This window comes from Dermacentor silvarum, chromosome 9, assembly GCF_013339745.2.
Source record: "Dermacentor silvarum isolate Dsil-2018 chromosome 9, BIME_Dsil_1.4, whole genome shotgun sequence".
NCBI lineage: Eukaryota > Metazoa > Arthropoda > Arachnida > Ixodida > Ixodidae > Dermacentor > Dermacentor silvarum.
In genome coordinates, this window is record NC_051162.1 from 106,059,671 (window position 1) to 106,078,379 (window position 18,709).

Below are 18,709 nucleotides of genomic sequence, written 5' to 3' on the forward strand. Positions count from 1 at the left end.
AACAACTCAATAATCAATCACTGCGGTTATTCGGTTTTCCCATTCGAATAACCGGGGAATCGAATAACCGGATAACAGTTTTTTTTTCGTAAAACCGGTTCGACGTGGTTGCACTAATAGATATCAAGAATCTCAACGTGGAAACAACGGAAATAGGTAGTGTGCGTGGAAACGACCGGCTTCTTCGGCGACCTACATCGCATTTTTAAAAGAGAAATGGCCTTTCAAGTGAGCCGGAGGTTAAAGAAGGCTAGCGTTTGTGCAAGCGCTAGTGTGCGACGTTGCTTTACTGCTACGCGTCAGAAACTTGACCTTAATGGCAAACTCCGCATAGCGACACGTGGGGCCGTATATCCCACAGCTATTTGCATTATACAGGCCGTCACGTATATATTGACCTTTAAAAAGGTAGACAGGCATATTGTGCACGGAGAATACGGGACTAAAACACTCGCAAGACATAAGTCTCTCTCGGGATCATCGGAAATGAGAGATGTGTTTGTGAGTAATGGTGCACCTTTTTCTGTCTCTCACTAATCCACGTCATCAGGTTGTGTGCGTCCGATGACTGATCCATGTTCGTGTTCGCAGTAAGCAGCGTTCCAAGTAGCAGCTGGGCGCGGATGCACAGCAGACGTGGCAACTCCCGCGAGGCGTGACAATTTGAAAAGTAAATAACAACCAACTGGGACAAATTACGTTTCTTCTAACAGGTTTTCGATATTTAACGATTGTTTGTGTTGAGCCAAGTGATTTGTATGAGTTTAAATGCGTGACTTCGAAACGAATTGAACCAGTTGGGACGGAATTTAGCTGCGTGCAGAGTCATAGCCAGGCGATGGGCAGATCGAGTGCTCAAAATCCGGAACCGGGGCTATTTGTTTTGTCTCTAAATTTATTCCCAGCAGATAAATTGGCGACTCATCAGGTTAACTGAGATAAAAGGATCTTCTGCTTGCACAACAGAAGCAGATCATGGTATCAAAACGATATGTCGCCTCACGGCTTAACGCGTGCCACGATCTACTTCAGACCTTCCGAGCTACTTATCGCTCACTGCTACCGCGGCTGCGGACAAAAGTACATTAGTGAGAAAATTACTCCTGCCAAAAGCACTGGTAAGACTTGGGCACAAACCAAACATAGAAAACGAAATAAAGCTTAGGCGCACATTATGTTTAATTAATAAAGTGCCTGCCTAAACAAAAGTTCACTACACGATTTCAAAGGTCCGCATGATATTTAAAAGAATAAGCTCTTTTCACGGTGAAGAGGCGGGAGCCGCTATGTTTGATCACGTGGTGACCCATTCATTGCTTGCCTCAGCTGCCTCCGTTGCCTGAGTGTTTCAAATACATGTGCGTGACGGCCCGGTGCAGCTCAGAAAACCTCTGTTTCCGCGATTATCGTTTGCGGTGACTCGGTAGGCGACACGAAGTTTTGGCCAACACTTCAGCGGATAAGTAAGCGCTTTCAAAGCTCACTACGCCTTCTCTAAATTGTGCGAACAGCGTGTGGGGTGTTTGTACTAAAAGCGGTGTTACAAGTTTAATGCAGGCTGTCCAAACTTTCCCATTACGAATTAAGTGATTATCGGTGTGTTTTGCTAGTTGTTCTTTATTCGTAAACAATTTGAGGCAGTGGTCTTATCCAGTTTCTTATTTAGTAAGTTTCTACGGTGGGATCACTATATGATTGTTTATTTTTTCCCTAATCGCTCGTGGGTGTGCTCAATTGAGATATGTTTGTTTTTGCACCGCAGACGGCTCGAAAAGAAGATTTTCTTTACTTGGTTATAGTTGTAGCAAAGACGCACTATCGCTAGTCACTCCTTTACTCTGTAAACCGTCAAGAAACGTTAGGCTTCGAACATTAGTGTGTTTTCGGTGCAGTCGCTGCAACCCCCGCTTGGGCACATTGATTCATGTAGGCACCCATTTATTATTCTGGATACGTTGGCCAAAGAGTTTGCGTAAATTTGCGAGTAAACTGGGGTGGATGTGTGTAGATAATGTGCCAGAAACTTACTGTGCTTTGAAGCGGCGCCGCTACCTTTGTCAATGTGTAACAAGCGGAACACATTCTTGCCGACTTTCCGAGGTGTAAGTCCTTTCTTTCGAGGTTAGCAATACGGCGCCGGTAGATTAGTGAATTTTTTTACCCTCGAGGAAAAGCCGCGAATCGCGAAGGGATGGCAACATAGACAGTCCTTACGAAGCAGCGGTCCGTGGACTTCGTCATACAGTTTCATTCATTTTTTTTTATGCCAGTCGGTATTTCTGCGGTTACCTAGCGCACACGTCTTGCCTGTACCGTTCTACACTTTGGTGCATGAAAGGAGCACAGTGCGTTAGTGAACACCCAGTTGCATTTCAGGCAGCTGATCGCACAGTTGCAGGGCAGAAGCGGAAATGGTTTCGTATTCGTGCGCTTTCGCTGAGGCAACGTGCGGCATGCCATCGAAAGCACCATCTCGTTTCTCTACAACAAACTGCTGTACTAAACGGGTCTATAAAAAAAAGTTGCAGTGGCTTAGCTCGGCTATGCCAGGATATACGTAGCGTTAGCAAAGGTTCAGCTGATTATTCTTAGCTTTCCTGGTTATCTCCTACGCTCAACCGCTAATTGCCAGGCAACTACTTCGGCATCCGATGAGTCAAGCTTCTCCGTTTTTCTGCGCTGTTGAGCAGCATTTGCGCTCTCCTTCTCCATGGCTATACCACACTGGCAAACGCCAGTCAGAAGCGCAGCGGCTCCAGCGCAGTGTCAGACGGCGACTGCACAGCGAGCGCGCGCCGGCGCCAGTGCGTCTACCACGGCTACGACGTCACTCCTCTGGAATGCGCAGACCGGCGGCGGTGAGTCGCGCGCGGCGGCGGCGGAGTGCGCGAGAGGTGCCGGCTACGGTGGCTCCGGTGCGCAAGCCGTGTGACATCACGGATCCTTGCGCATGCGCAGCACGGCTCTTGATGTGCCGCGCGAAACGGGCTTGGCTAGGCCAGTGTAGCTAACGCTACAAATGGAAGCAATAGTGCACACAACGAGAATAAGTCATCGTCGCTTTTAAAATGTTTTGAAGAAACCAGCATAGTGTCGGTCACCTTTTTGCCAATGCCCAAATTTCTTATATATGTCGCTGTATGATTAAGGTCGACTACGGCTTCTACGTCTTTCGTCAAGCGATGAAATGATACATTGCTGTCTTTCCGCCGTGATGTCTTTCCGCCTGTAGTAGTACAAAGCAAAACTTCGTGCTTTTTCAAGGGAATAGATGTTAAGGCGTGGGGTTGACAATCCTTTCCTTCGCATTACATTACCATCAAAGGTGTGTATGTCTGAATTGTCTCTGCACTTATGCGTCTTACTCCGAAGCCGAGCAAAATATGCAAGCATTGGCTGCGCAAAGCGAAGACCTATTGTGCCATAGACCTTATGTAGGAATAAAGCGGGCGAGGTGCCTCAGCAGGCTGGGCGATGGCATGTTTTTTTCTCTGACGCGCGGCACAACTTCGCCAAAAGCGAAGGTTAGGAGGGTCTCACAAAATCATCATAAAGGTTGGATCTAATAAAATGTTGGATTTGAGTTTATAGGTTTCCTTGCAAGTGGCAAAATTGTGCATGCATCTGATAGTAAGTAAATCTGAAAGATTGCAAAAATAGTATTTTGCTTTAGTTCCCGATAAAACCCTAATTTTTTTCTGTAACGCCCATCATTAACACATTTTTGCCCTGCGAACAATAGATACTTAAATGTAACAACATTTCATCTCTTATTGTGCGTAGTTCACTCACATACTCTTTCAGCTACTTTCGTAAACAATTGGTAGCACGTACGCCGTTGCACTTCATTGACGCTGCCTTTTAAGTGTTCAATGCAAGCAACCTTCATTTCGCTGGAGGTAGTGAGAGTAAATAATATGTTGCGTTATGAGTAGAATCTGGTTAAATGTATTTTTTCCTTTACACCAGCAGCGAAAAACTGGACTGCGGATTGTGATTTCTTTGGCCAAGGGCTCAGAGAGTTTCGTCAACAATATAGAGAGAAAGTAACGAGAACAATGAATGCAGTGTGTTATGCGTTTATGCCTATTCTATTTCACATGTCTTCGGCAAGTAAGTATTCACGTGCTTTCAACTGTAAATGCACACCGAGGTATTTTGATGCACTTGGGTATCTTGAACTTACTCCACGCTGCACGCAGCTCCGCCAACGGTATTACACGAAATACAAAAATCAACCTAAATTCATAAAACTTCATTGTACCTGAAGCTAATATTCAACAGAGTAATCACCAGTAGCACAATTTCTTATTGCATCCAAGCGTGGTGCTGAAAAACTCGAAATTATTTCTTCAATAGTATGAATTTCTAGCCGCCTATTGTAACCTACACAAACCAGTTTACCCACGCTTATTTGTAAAGCACACACAATATTCTGGAATACAGGCTTTTGAGTTCCTATATGAAAATTCAGGAAACCCATTTCACAAGCGTTGTCGACGTTAATGCAATTAGCAACGTAGATTGAAGCAATCTAGCTACGCACCTTATTGCCACCGCAAGAACGAGTCATGCAAGAGGTGTAATTAGTAGCCCGTATATTTACAAGGGGTACTATGTCGCGCTTAGCAATTAACTAGCCGCGCAACCTGTCGGCGCCACGACGAAGTCTGCACCTTGCACAGATTCGATTCCGCCATGTACCAGATAAATTTTAAAGAATTTTTTTAACAGCAGAGCTGTTTAAGCTCTTGGTTAGACCGCGTAGTGCCAACAATAATTCTGGGCCGATCCTGGAGGTAGTGCAGAAAGGTTCCAAGCGCAATGACACATACCCCTGTGAACTAGCGAAGCTGTATAATCTCGAGGATGGTCCGTCGAGAGTACGCTGCAAGATCCCCGCCTGGCGATGACGTCACCATGCGTCCTCTAGCAATAATTCGCCCCGTCTGCGCCGACCGCGTGGAGCCTCGCTACAGCTGCGTGAGCCGCGACGTCATCGCGCGCGCCGCATCGCTTTTCCTTAGCTTTGCCGAGCCATGACGTCACTGCACCGTCCGGAGTGGTTGCCGCGGCTGCGCATACACGGAGCTAAGCCGCAACGTCACTGCGCCGACCCACCAGATATATGGCTCCGCGTCTTCGGAGTACAATAAGCCTTCATACAATCAATCGTTATACAACTTTCATAGAACATGCCAAAGGCATTTGATTAGGTAGAGATATCCGCAGTCAAGGAGGCATTGAGTAATGAAGGAGTACAGGAGTCATGTTGGAGTATCCGATAAATATCTACAAATATTCCGCAGCTACCATTGTTCTCCACAATTAACGCAGCAAATTAACTATCAGGAAACGGGTAAGGCAAGTCGACACGATTTCTCCAACGTTATTCACTGCATGCTTAGAAGAAGTATTCAAGCTACTTGACTGGGAAGGCGTAAGAGTGAGAATAAACGGCGAATATGACTCTCGAGAACCCTCGCTTTGCTGGCCACATTGTCCTGTTCAGCAACACTGGGGATACGTAGTCAAAAATTACTGAGGACCTTATCCGTTAAAGTCTAAGAGTACGGTCGCAGATTGATACGCAGAATACAAAGGTACTGTTCAATAGCCTGCAAGGAAATGAGAATGCAGCATCGCCAGTCAGCCTCAGGAGTCTGTACAATAGTACGTTTACCTAGGTCAATTACTTACAAGGGACTCTGATGATGAGAATGTAATCTTCGGGTGAAAAAAATGGGTTGGGCTGCATACGGCAGGCATCACTAAATAATGACTGGAAGCTTACCACTGTCGTTCAAAACAAAAGTGTGCTATCATTGCATTCTGCCGGTGCCAAAAACGGGGATTGTCAATAATCTAGTTACCATGAGGAGAAAGAAATGGAGCTGGGCAGGCCATGTATTCCATAGCGCAGGTAACCGGTGGGCCATTACAGTTACAAAATGGGCGGCAAACGAAGGTAACAGCAGTAGAGGAGGGAAGAAAATCAGGTGGGAGGATGAAATTTGGAAATTTGCTGGAGGAAGTTGTATTCAGGTAGCGCAAGGCCAGAGTAAAAAAGAGATCGCAGGGAGAGGCCTTCGTACGTACTGCAATGGACATAAAAAGGATGATGATGATGATGATGATGGTGATGATGATGATGATGAAGCCTTAGACTTGATGCCATTTCAAGACACTTTCCTGAGATTATGAGATATACAGCCTAGAAATTCTGTTCAATTTGTTTTACTCCCACGAGCTCGTATTGGTTTCTGTGGTTTAAAATTTTCCCCATGAAACCGGTCAAAAAACATTTCACGCCCTTATTAAAGGACGAATGTTCAAAGCTTACTATAAAAAACATACTATTTGACGAAATGTTCACAAAATTTGGAAAGATAAGTAAACAACACATCTCCTTTGTTCTTGCAGGCATTGTGGTGTATCCAAAACTTTTGGAAAGCAGGGCAGACGATGGCCGTCTTACGTTGCAGGTTCATCCTGGCCTGATCCTCACTCTCGAAAAGAGCTCTATATTGACAAAGCATTTACAGTTTGTCTCATCATTTGAACATTCCACAACTATCGTAAGCAAACTAACATTACCTCAGCAATCTGCTATAAACTGCTCACAATATATTAGTAGTTATAAATGCACACTTCCCCCAAAAAAGAGTATTTACACGAGAAATATTGTACACATATTCCCCGCTAAATGAAAAGGTCATAACTGAGAACGATGGCCCCGATGTGAAGATACCGTTCCTAACAATTTAGCTTAAGAAATATTCGAGTGCGTGCTTGTTATCGTCACATCATTTTCTAGCTGCGATAGTACTGTACAGTAATAACTAGTTTAGGAATGCTAACGTTAATTGCTATGACATAATTTTAGAACGTTAGAAGCAGTAACTATTAGCAAACCCATTAAGACAATCTTAAAATAACTATGGTAGAGGAAAGCACCTGTTAATAAAATAGTGACGGCAAAGCACGCATTATGGTTCTCAGTAGGCGGGTTTTCTTTGTTATACTCAATGAACTGAAGTATGTCGAGGAAAAGCAGGCATCTGAACTTTCACTAGTTTTTGCTCGAATGTGTAATATTTACTGACAGTCTTTAAAATTCTTTAAGTTCATTGAGTGAAACCGACTTTAGGTTTCCGAAATCTTCTGTGTGGAACCCTCAATAGACAGGTAATTGGGACCCAGGAAACAATGCAATGCCAATGAAAAAGATGGCGAAAGTTTCGTTCAAAACGTCTATTTTATCACAGAAAAAACTGCAACAGATATTTATATTGTGTTGTAATGTACCTACACATACATCCTGCTGGAAGAAAGCTACTGCAATTATTGCAGTACCATTGTAATCTGCAGTAGTTTTAGGTTATAAGTAAGGAAATTCGTTATGTATATTACTACTCCCACAAATATTCAGCTATCTTACACACACGTGAAAACAGCGCCGGACTCGGTCTTACGTACGGGTAACGCCTACATGCCCAGCTGAAGGTACATAGTAGAGTAGCTGTAGGACCGAGGGCCGAAGGTACACACAAACGACCAAGAGTAGTTGGGCGCCATCGGAATGGAAATACCGTATGTAAAGGGTTTCATCGAGCAGTGTGAACAGGTGAAATGTATGATCAGGGATTTCAGTGCTGAAGCGTAGACCAGGATGCATACTCTTGCAGTCGTAACGCCCAACTGCCCAGTATTTCGGTATAGCCCGCGAGCGAGTACAGCCAGATGGTACGAGATGACCAATAATTACTGAGAATTTGTTCCGAAACGGGTACGGACGAAATTTTGCTAATGCCCAGAGACTAGGTCAAGGCACTCTAGTTAAGCCAAGAAGAATTTTCGCGGCCAAACGCAGGCTTTGCGGCGCCATCTCGCGTCACCGCCACAAAGCCTGCGCTTAGCCGAGAAAATACACGGCGTGCAGGTCATGGACCCGCCATGTTATGAGAAACGGAAGACTTCCTTCTGCTCACATTTGTTTTGCGTAAATTGTCTCTTTATTAGTTCAACGGAGAAGAGCTCGAACGGAATTTGTATCAAGATACCACGCATATGTCATCTCTCATTGTGGACCGAGTGCAGAGTGGCGTGCAAGTGGTAAGATTGGAAAAGCAAGTTAAAACAGTCTGTCTTAAAGCATCAAGACTATATTTTAGCACTGAAGCAATATCGCAATTTGTGTTTTGTGTATTCCCACTAGAGTGCTACCAATATATTCTATGACTTAACAAACGTTGAGCACCGAACCCACCTAGCTTATAACTTCTATACGGGCTCGGCCATTTGTTTTTGCTTACCTTCCTTCTGGTCTACGTGTGTGTACATTTGTATTCACTATTGGAATGAAAAACTGCGCGTGTCGGCTTTGCATACTGTGAGATGACAGGCGCTGAGAGGCTACAAAAGGCAGATACACATTTATTATTACTCATATTAGCAGGAATTAGTATTCGATGTTCGCTTAAGTGTTCATCGGCAAACAGCCATTATTTTGCATCCTTAATTATTTATAGCCATAACGCAAATGTTTAACAAATATAGCAGAAAGAAAAGCGCAAGGTGGATAAAAAACATTAACAAAAATTTTCTTTCTTTGTAATTGAAAGCGCTAACTATGCAGTGGCCCATGCCCAATTATCATATTGGCATCAAAGAGGTTTATTGAAGAGTGGCATCTACGAAGTGGCACATACTCAGTGAATCAAGTTGGCATCACTTTCGTTGAAGAGCGGTGCAAACCACGCGACTCAAACCCAGTGACCCAAGTTGGTCCAAAGGTTCGCCTAGAACTCTGCTCCCTCAGCGCAACAACCCGATGCGCGCCCCATTGGACCATGAACTACTCGCTGCCTGTGATCCAAGTTCACAGGAATCAGAGACACACATAGATAAATACATAAACAGGCAGACAGACAGACAGACAGACAAAGAACTTTATTAAATAGGTCCTGAGAAGCCCTGCCCTAGGGCAGAGCTGCGGGCCGCTCCCATGTGGGGACGGGCAGGCTGAGCCTAACCGCCGCATCGTGGGCTCTCTGGACAGCCCAAGTTTGTCGTGACAGTTCTGAGCTCTGGATGGCAGAGCTCCATTCTTCTTCCGTGATGCGATTGGGCCCCTGTAACGAGGGGCATCGCCAGAGCATGTGTTCTAGATTGCTAACAGCCGCACAGTCGGGGCAAGTAGAGCTAAAAGCCTCTGGAGTGATCGAATGAAAAATGGCCAGGTTGGGATAGGACTTAGTCTGAAGCATGCGTAAAGTGGACGACAGAGGTCTAGCCAGTTTTCTATGAGGTGGAGGATAAGTCCTCCTACCCAGGTGATAGTGCTTAGTTATTTCGTTGAAAGTGTAATGACGAAGTTAGCACAAGCGTCGCTGTGGTCGCATGGCTGCTGAAGTGAGGAAGAGAAAGACGAACGGATCGGTGTCGCTGGTTTTGCCTCGCGCTGGCGTTTGGCTGGAACTGCTCGGGTGCTCTTTGAGCTGGAGCTAACGCCAATAAACCCCATATCATTTGGTGGAAGTGCTGGGTATACTAACTATCCTACCAACTCGCCCTGGAACTCCGCAGCCGCACTCTGCCCTCCGCTACCCCCACGACCATGCCAGACGACGCCGGTGAGCGACCCACTTCGTCAACTGTGCAAGTCACCTGTGGTGCCGTTCGTGAACGAGACCCGGCTGTGTTCAGTGGCACCGCTGATACCGACGTCGACGACTGGCTTTCGTCGTACGAACGGGTGAGCAACAACAACAAATGGGACGATCGGACAAAGCTCACCAAGGTTATTTTTTATCTTGCGGGTGTCGCCCACCTCTGGTTCCGCAACCATGAAGCAACCATTGCGACATGGAATGACTTTAAGACTGCATTCGCGGAAGTATTTGGCCGTCCTGCGGTGCGAAAGCTTCGCGCTGAACAGCGCCTTCGCCACCGAGCGCAACAGCCGGGCGAGACTTTCACTAGTTACATCGAGGACGTCATAGATCTCTGCAACCGCGTGAGCCGAACGATGACTGAGGAAGATAAGATTAAAGAACTCCTCAAGGGCATTGAATACGATGCTTTTCAGATGCTCATGGCCAAGAATCCTACCACCGTTGCAGCCGTAGTCACATATTGCCAAAGCTTCGATGAATTACGCCGGCAACGAGCGCTCGCCCGCCAAACTGTTCCTCAAGTGGCCTCCCTTTCCAGTTTGGTGACTGCTCACGGACAGGCTGATGACGGGTCTCTCCTGCCTCAGATCAAAGCCTTCATTCGTGAAGAGGTGGCCCGCCAGCTCTCGCTGCTCCCTCTCACCCAGGAGCCTGTCCAACCTTTGTCCTCAGCCGTGCAGCAGGCCATCCGCGAGCAGGTTGCAGAGACCCTTCCACCAGTCCAACAGATTGCTGCACCTTTGACGTACGCTGAAGTTGTGTCGCGTCCTAGACCAACGACACTCCCCTACTCGGCGCCGCCACCGCGCCCAGCGCTTCTCCCTGTCCCTCAAATGCCCCCTCAGTACTTCCGGCCACAAGATCCCTGGCGCACGCGGGACAATCGGCCGATATGCTTCTCGTGCGGTATCGCGGGACATGTGGCGCGCTTTTGTCGCCGTCGCCTGCCGCGTCAGGACGTCGTCGTTGAGCCACAGGTACCTGCATCCCACCAACATGTTGATTCGAACCCATCGCCGAACTTCTGGACCAGTCGTCAGAACTTCAGCCCCCGTCGTTCACCATCACCGCGTCGCCGTTCGATATCGCCGATGCGTCGTCGCCCGCCTTCCAACGAGGGAAACTAAATGCTGCAGCTTCGGAGGCAAGAGCTGCACGCTTGTCGAAATGCCCAAGACCTCCGCTATCGCCGCAAAACATTATAGAAATACAGGTTGAAGGAGCCGCTACATTCGCACTCATCGACACGGGCGCTGCGGTTTCCGTCATACGTGAGACTCTTTGCCGTAAGATTAGGAAGGTCACCACATCACTTTCTGGCCTTGTACTTCGTACTGCCACCACGGAGCCCATCGAACCTTCAGCCGCATGCACCGCTAGGATCGTTATTCAGGACGTAGTTTACACAATTGAGTTCCTTGTTCTGCCTTCCTGCTCCCATGATGTCATCCTGGGATGGGACTTTCTGTCGCGCCACCGTGCCGTCATTGACTGTGCCCGTGCCGAAGTTGCTCTGTCTGTCGTTAACACCACTCTGCCTGCCGCCTCTCCCGCCCCCTTAAAGATTATTGTCGCCGCCGATACTGATCTGCCACCAAGCACTTCAACACCACTCGCTTTGTTGTGTCCATCGGCGCCCGACGCCTCGGTACTGTTCACGCCTTCATCTGTTTTTCTTCACCGCAAATCTCTACCACTTCCATTCGCCGTTCTTGACGTAGCCGCTGGTACAACAATTATGCTAGTGGACAACCCGTTCCAATACCCGCTGACTCTGCTTCGCGACGAGTGCCTCGGCTGTGTCGAACCTATTGACATGTTGGAGTGTTTGGACGTGCCTGGCTCCTCTTCTGACCTTTCGCTCGATGCCATGACACCATTTCCGAAAAGCTCCCGATTGGCTACCGAAGCCTTTGATTCATGCGTTGACGCCAACCTTTCCCTCGAGCACCGCGAGCAACTCCTGTCTCTCCTAGATACTTTCCGTTCTTCGTTCGACTGTACGGAACACGCCTTGGGTCGTACGAACAGTGTTTCCCACCACATCGACACCGGGTCCCACTCTCCCCTCAGACAACGCCCCTATCGCGTTTCAGCGGCGGAGCGTCGTATAATCAGCGACCAAGTGAATGACATGCTCGAGCGTGGCGTCGTTCAACCATCCCAGAGTCCGTGGTCTTCTCCAGTTGTGCTAGTGCGGAAAAAAGATGGTTCTATTCGTTTCTGTGTCGATTACCGCCGCCTCAACAAAGTCACACGGAAGGACGTCTACCCTTTACCCCGCTTTGACGATGCACTCGATTGTTTACAAGGCGCTGAGTACTTCTCGTCATTGGACCTACGATCTGGCTACTGGCAGGTTGCCATGGCCGAATGCGATCGACCGAAGACAGCGTTTGTCACCCCTGATGGGCTATATGAATTTACCATCATGCCATTCGGACTCTGTAATGCGCCCGCAACTTTCGAGCGCATGATGGACAACATACTTCGTGGTCTCAAATGGAACATTTGCCTATGCTGCCTGGATGACATCGTCGTGTTTTCTTCAGACTTCTCAACGGACCTCTCACGTTTCCACCAAGTTTTGACATGTCTTAAGAACGCTGGTCTTCAGCTGAATATCAAAAAGTGTCGCTTTGGAGCTCGCACCTTGACTATCTTGGGCCACGTTGTGTCCAAAGACGGCGTCCTCCCTGATCCTGCAAAACTTCGAGCTGTCGCCGACTTCCCTAAGCCGACGTCACTGAAGACCCTCCGGAGCTTCATCGGCCTTTGTTCTTATTTTCGTCGCTTTGTGCGCAATTTCGCGACCGTTATCGCACCTTTGACGCGACTTCTCACCGTTGGCACCGACATGTCTCACTGGTCTCGTGAATGTGATGACGCATTTCAGACGCTACGCCAGCTGCTCACAGCTCCTCCGATTCTCCGGCACTACGATCCCCGGGCGCCTACGGAGGTGCACACTGATGCAAGCGGCGTGGGCCTTGGTGCGGTGCTCGCGCAACGGAAGCCTGGCTATCACGAGTATGTTGTCGCCTACGCGAGCCGAACCCTCACAAAGGCCGAGGCCAACTATTCAACGACTGAGAAAGAGTGCCTGGCTACATTCTGGGCTCTTGCCAAGTTCCGACCCTACCTTTATGGCCACCCGTTTTATGTCGTCACGGACCACCACGCTCTTTGCTGGTTGTCGACTTTGAAAGATCCCTCGGGCCGCCTCGGTCGGTGGGCCCTGCGGCTTCAAGAGTATGATATCCAAGTGGTCTACAGGTCTGGCCGCAAGCATTCTGACGCGGACGCCCTTTCTCGCTCTCCTCTACCCCCCGATACAGCGTCTCTCTCGGCACAGTACACCGCTATCTCAGCGCTCAACGTCGAGTCCATGCATTCGGAGCAACGGAAGGATCCGTGGATTGTTGCCCTTCTCGACCTTCTGTCGGATTCCACCGCCAATCAGCTCTCCCGCGCGCTCCGCCGTCAAGCCTCTCATTTTACCGTGCGAGACAACCTGCTCTACCGCCGCAACTATATACCGGGTGGTCGCAAGTGGCTTCTCGTAATCCCTCGTCACATGCGCTCTGACATCTGCGCTGCTTTTCATGCCGACCCACAGAGTGCTCACGCAGGCGTGCTGAAAACTTACGCAAGGTTGCGCCAACGCTTCTACTGGCGCGGTATGTACAGCTTTGTCCTAAAGTATATCCGTGCTTGCGAAGCATGCCAACAACGCAAGATTCCTCCGCAACGCTCGACCGGCGCTCTTCAGCCTGTACCTTGCCCTGCGCGGCCTTTCGATAGGGTCGGCATCGACCTTTACGGCCCACTCCCATGCTCTACGTCTGGAAGCCGGTGGATAATCGTTGGTGTTGACCATCTCACCCGGTATGCTGAGACTGCCGCCCTTCCTGCCGCTACAGCACGTGAGGTTGCTTTCTTCATCCTGCGCAATTTCGTGCTTCGACATGGCGCTCCTCGAGAACTTCTCAGTGACAGAGGACGTGTCTTTCTTTCCCAAGTGGTCGAAGCTCTGCTTGCCGAGTGCCACGTCGTCCACCGTACATCAACCGCGTACCATCCGCAAACCAATGGATTAACTGAGCGCTTCAATCGCACTCTTGGCGACATGCTCACTGCATACGTCGCGTCGGACCACTCCAATTGGGACATGATTCTCCCTTTTGTCACCTACGCTTACAATACCGCGACTCAAGCAACCACAGGCTTTTCACCATTCTTTTTATTGTATGGACGAGAACCCTCGTGCATGCTCGATACAGTATTGCCATACTACCCTGGCGCCTCTGAATATCGACCCATATCAGAAGTAGCCAGGTACGCTGAAGAATGCCGCCAACTGGCCCGTACCTTCACGACGGAAGGTCAAGCCCACCAGCGGAATCGACATGACACCGACCTGAGCCCTACCACTTTCCGTGTCGGCTCCCTCGTCTGGTTGTGGATTCCGCCTCACGTTCCCGGTCTTTCGTCTAAGCTGCTGGCTCAATAATACGGACCCTACCGGATCGTCGCCTGTACACCTGCTGTAAACTATGTGGTCGAACCTCTCACGCTGTCTGACGATCTGCGGCGTCGTGGTCGCGAGACTGTGCACGTCAGCCGGCTTAAACCTTATTAGGATCCCTCTATCGTGTCGTCACCGTGAGTCGCCAGGATGGCTAGTCTTCTCTCGTGGGGCTATTGTAATGACGAAGTTAGCACAAGCGTCGCTGTGGTCGCATGGCTGCTGAAGTGAGGAAGAGAAAGACGAACGGATCGGTGTCGCTGGTTTTGCCTCGCGCTGGAGTTTGGCTGGAACTGATCGGGTGCTCTTTGAGCTGGACCTAACGCCAATAAACCCCATATCAAAAGTAATGAGAGTGTCCCGAAACTCGAGAACCCCGGCCTCTGAGCTCGCCCCTATTCCCGCGCGGTGGGTTAGTGCGCGCGCTTGGGAGTGGGCGATGTCATTGAGATTGGGCAAGGAGCCAAGCTGGGGGCCGAGGTGAGCCGGAAACCACGTGATGGTATGCGTAGAGATGATCTTGTTCTTGAGAATCTTGTGAGCCTCCTCAGCAATGGACCCTGAAGCGAAAGCCCTGACTGCCGATCTCGATTCAGTGAAGATTTGTGTTTTGCTGCTGTCTAGGAGTGCCATATCAATTGCGACCTGCTCCGCTCTGGATGGAGTTGAGCACTTCAGGGAAGCTGCATTCACTATCTGTCCGTTGTGATCAACGATGGCAGTGGCGAGAGTTAGACGACGGTCCATATTGGGCTGCGTCGACAAAACATGCCGAGTGGGGATCGTCTTTGATACTCTTGAGGAGAGCGAGGGCTCTTGCCCTGCGTCTGCCTACGTTGTGTTGAGGATGAACATTACGGGCAAACGGTGCGACTCGTATACTATTCCTTTGATCTTCTGAGATTTGATATTTCCGTTCTTCCATGAGTATAGGGTTGATCCCAAGAACCGCCAGGATCTTCTTTCCAGCCGGGGTGCAGGATAGACGGGCCAGTTGGGCCGACTCCTGGGCCTCAATTATCTGGTCTAAAGTGTTATGCACACCTAATTGCATAAGGAGGTCCGTGCTCGCCCGTAACGGAATGCCTAGTACTCTTTTGATACTCTTTCTGACGAGCGTGTTAAGTTTTTTGTCTTTTCGGAGTTATACCAATTGTGCATGGCTGCCACATAATAAACTATGTGACTCATGAGGAAGGCGTGGAATAATCTGAGGAGGTTTTCTTCTTGAAGGCATTCACGCCTATTCGACACTCTGTTGATGAGCCTGATCATGTTCTCGGTTTTGACTGTGAGCTTGTTGAGCGTCGTATTATTACTGCCATTGAATTCGATGAACATGCCCAGGACCCGAATGGTGTCTACTCTGGGGATGGTACAGCCGCTTTTCGTGTAGAGTTTTATGTCTATTTCAGACAACGGTTTCCAGTCTCTAGGTTTGCGGCCTCTCCTGACTGGCCTGTAGAGGAGGAGCTCAGACTTGCTCAGGGAGCATCTAAGCCCCGTACTTTCTAGGTACATCTCTGTTTATTCTACACCCTCCTGTAAACATAATTCGACGTCTCCTTCGCTTCCTCCGGTGCACCAGACTGTTATGTTATCGGCGTAGAGCGTGTGATGGATCCCTTCTATGTTGGACTGCCTTTCCGATAGTTTCTTCATGGCAATGTTAAAAAGTAGTGGTGAGACTACCGCTCCTTGTGGCGTGCCTCTGGGGCCCAAACTGAAATTGTCAGACTGGAGGTCACCAATTTTGAGCGTGGCCTTGGGATCCCTGAGGAATGAGCTTATGTATCTGTGGAAGGCTTCTCCCAAATTGAGCTCTGAGATCGAGTTCAGAATGCGCGTATGGGAGACATTGTCAAACGCCTTCTCCAAGTCTAGGCCTAAGATGCCTCTTATATCTCTTGTGGTATTGTCAATGATTTGACACTTGATAAGCTTCATCACGTCCTGCGTTGACAAGGCCGGACGAAAGCCGATCATGTTGTAGGGAAACAATCCTTGTTGCTCGATGTGCTTAGAGATTCGGATTGTTTATGACATGTTCCGCCACCTTTCCGACGCAGGACGTAAGTGAAATGGGTCTGAGGTTTGTGAGACTCGGAGGTCTTCCAGGCTTTGGGATGAGGATGACCGAGGCCATTTTCCAGGACTGCGGGACAACCCCTCGTTCCCATGTTTCATTTATCTCTTCTGTCAGCCGTTCTATGGAACCATCGTCCAGGTTTCTGAGGGCCCGGTTGGGGATGTCATCAGGACCAGGGGCTGACCTGCCATTTAGTTTCTGGAGGGCTTCCCTTACTTCGCATGACTTGAAGGGGACGTCTAGTTCGGGACAAGGTGAGCCTTTGTAGGGCGGATTGTCTTCTTCACTCGAGCTGCCCAATGGCAAGTACTTGCGAGCGAGTCGTTCAAGTACGGTCTCTACCGTCTCTGATTGTGATGCCTCGTGGAGAACCTTCGCTATCACTTGTCTTTGATTCGACTTGGTATTTGTGTCATCGAGTAAATGCTTGAGTAGGTTCCATTTAGCTCCAACTCTCATCTGACCATCCACTGAATTGCAGACCTCATCCCACTGTTGTCTGCTCAGGGTTTGGCAGTGCTCTTCTATAGTTTTGTTGAGCTCCGCGATCTTTTTTCGGAGCCTTCGGTTTAGTTTCTGCCCTTTCCATCTGTTTAACGGGGATTTTTTAGCTTCTAGAAGATGAGCGAGGCGGCTATCCATCCTGTCCACCTCCAGTTCAGTCTGAACTCTCTTTGTCGCCGCCCTGATGTCGTCTTTTAACTGTGCAGTCCACTGCTCTATACTAAGTGCTGAGTCCTGTGTTTGTGCTCGATCCTCCCTAATCTTGCGAAAGGAGTCCCAGTCTGTAAAGTGAACTCTTTGAGGTTCCCGCTTCTCACGTTGATGCAGGTGGCCAGGATATTGTGATCGCTGCCCAGGTCCACGTGCAGGTTGGACCAAGATGCGGACTCTACATTCGGTATGAAAAAGAGATCAGGCGTGGTATCCCTAGAGCAGGAGTTGCCGATCCTGGTCGGAAAAGCCGGATCTGTTACAAGTGCGAGATTATTATTGACAGTGGCTTGCCATAGGTCAACACCCTTGCGGTTAGCTTGTGTGTACCCCCATGCTTGATGCGGAGCGTTGAAGTCTCCGGCCACCAGGAGTGGCAATGTCTTGGCTTTGCTAACGGCCCTGTTGATGATTGCTGCGAATCTTTGCCTGAGGTCTTTGGGTGTACTGTATATGTTAAGTATAAATACACTTGTCTTGAACTGTCCGCTGGGGATGATTTCTACGAGCGAGTGTTCAACCTTATTAGATTCAAGATTGAGATCGTGGACTATGAACGTACATTTGTTGGTGACTAGCGTGCGGATGCCCCTTTTCCCATCTTCATACCGGGTATGCGATTTATAGCCCGGTAGGGTGACCGTATCCGTGAGGGTTTCTTGTAATAAGATGACATGCGGCTTTTCCGCGTGAGAGCGAATGAACTGCTGGAGGACGTTCTTTTTACGATGGAGCCCCCGGCAGTTCCACTGCCAGACATTAATTCCCCTGTGATGTGCCGCCATGGTGGTACGTAGTAGTTTGCTTGTCTTATAAAGTGCTGCGGAGTGCAGCCGCTGCCGACCTTTCAGTGTCAGTAGTATTTAGTTGGTCCGTAGACGTAATTGGAGCCATTGCCGAAACCTGGCGCTCCAGATTATCGCATCTGACCCCTAGTGCTCTGACCGCCTCCGCGAGTTTGTCGATTACAATTTGAACTTTTTCGAGGGATTCGTCAATTTTATCTATCGTCTTTTCCAATTTGCGAACACTGGCGCTCTTGTCTAAGGCATGAACCGCCAACGCCCTCTTCTTGGGGAGACCATTGGCAGTCGGTTCCGCTACTGGGATTTCCATGGGCGTTTCTTCCGCTACTGGGATCTCCATGGGATTTTCTGCCGCAGGGGCCTGAGTGGCCTGAACCGCCTCTCGCTTGCTAGCCTTTTTCAGTTCTGCAATTTCTGCTCTAAGCTGCTCCATTGCGCATTTTAACGAAGCGTTTTTTTTTTCGAACTGTGCTATCCTACTATGCTCTGGCGATTGACCCCCCGTTACCTTTTTCGGCGATTCCTTGACCCGATCAGCCCATCTGGTACCACGATCAGCAGGCTCCTGGATCTGGACTCCTGGTCCCCTGGAACGGGAGCGGCCCCTTGAGCGGGTGCGGGTCCTGGAAGCCTTGCGGGCCCTGGAAGACGAGCGTTCCAAGAGCGTCTTCTAGAAGAGGCACGGTCCTTCATCGCCATCGCCGCCGCCGGGGTCTCGGGATCGACTCCCGGATCTGTGCGAGCTGTTTAGGGCCGGCTTGAGAGGGGTTGGCGACCTAGTTGATAGGTTAGATTGGTCACGGTTGCGCCGTTCTCTTCTCCGTTGTCTAACGACGAACGGTATTTGATACCTTTGCTGTCAGGTTCTGTCAGCCGTGGGATGAGGGCCTCCGCA

The 18,709-nt window shown here is 49.1% G+C and overlaps 1 protein-coding gene across 1 annotated transcript in view; it reads left to right on the forward strand.

Annotated features, from left to right (window-relative positions):
- The first annotated feature begins 445 nt into the window (after positions 1–445).
- The window catches only part of LOC125939879 (venom metalloproteinase antarease-like TfasMP_A), a 50,094-nt gene continuing 31,830 nt past the window's right edge, over positions 446–18,709 (forward strand). Inside the window, exons 1-4 of the mRNA XM_049655386.1 lie at positions 446–501; positions 3,970–4,113; positions 6,424–6,578; positions 8,023–8,115. Of these exons, the coding sequence (XP_049511343.1) occupies positions 4,059–4,113; positions 6,424–6,578; positions 8,023–8,115 (303 nt within the window). The 5' untranslated portion in view covers positions 446–501; positions 3,970–4,058. The remainder of the gene's footprint in view (positions 502–3,969; positions 4,114–6,423; positions 6,579–8,022; positions 8,116–18,709) is intronic.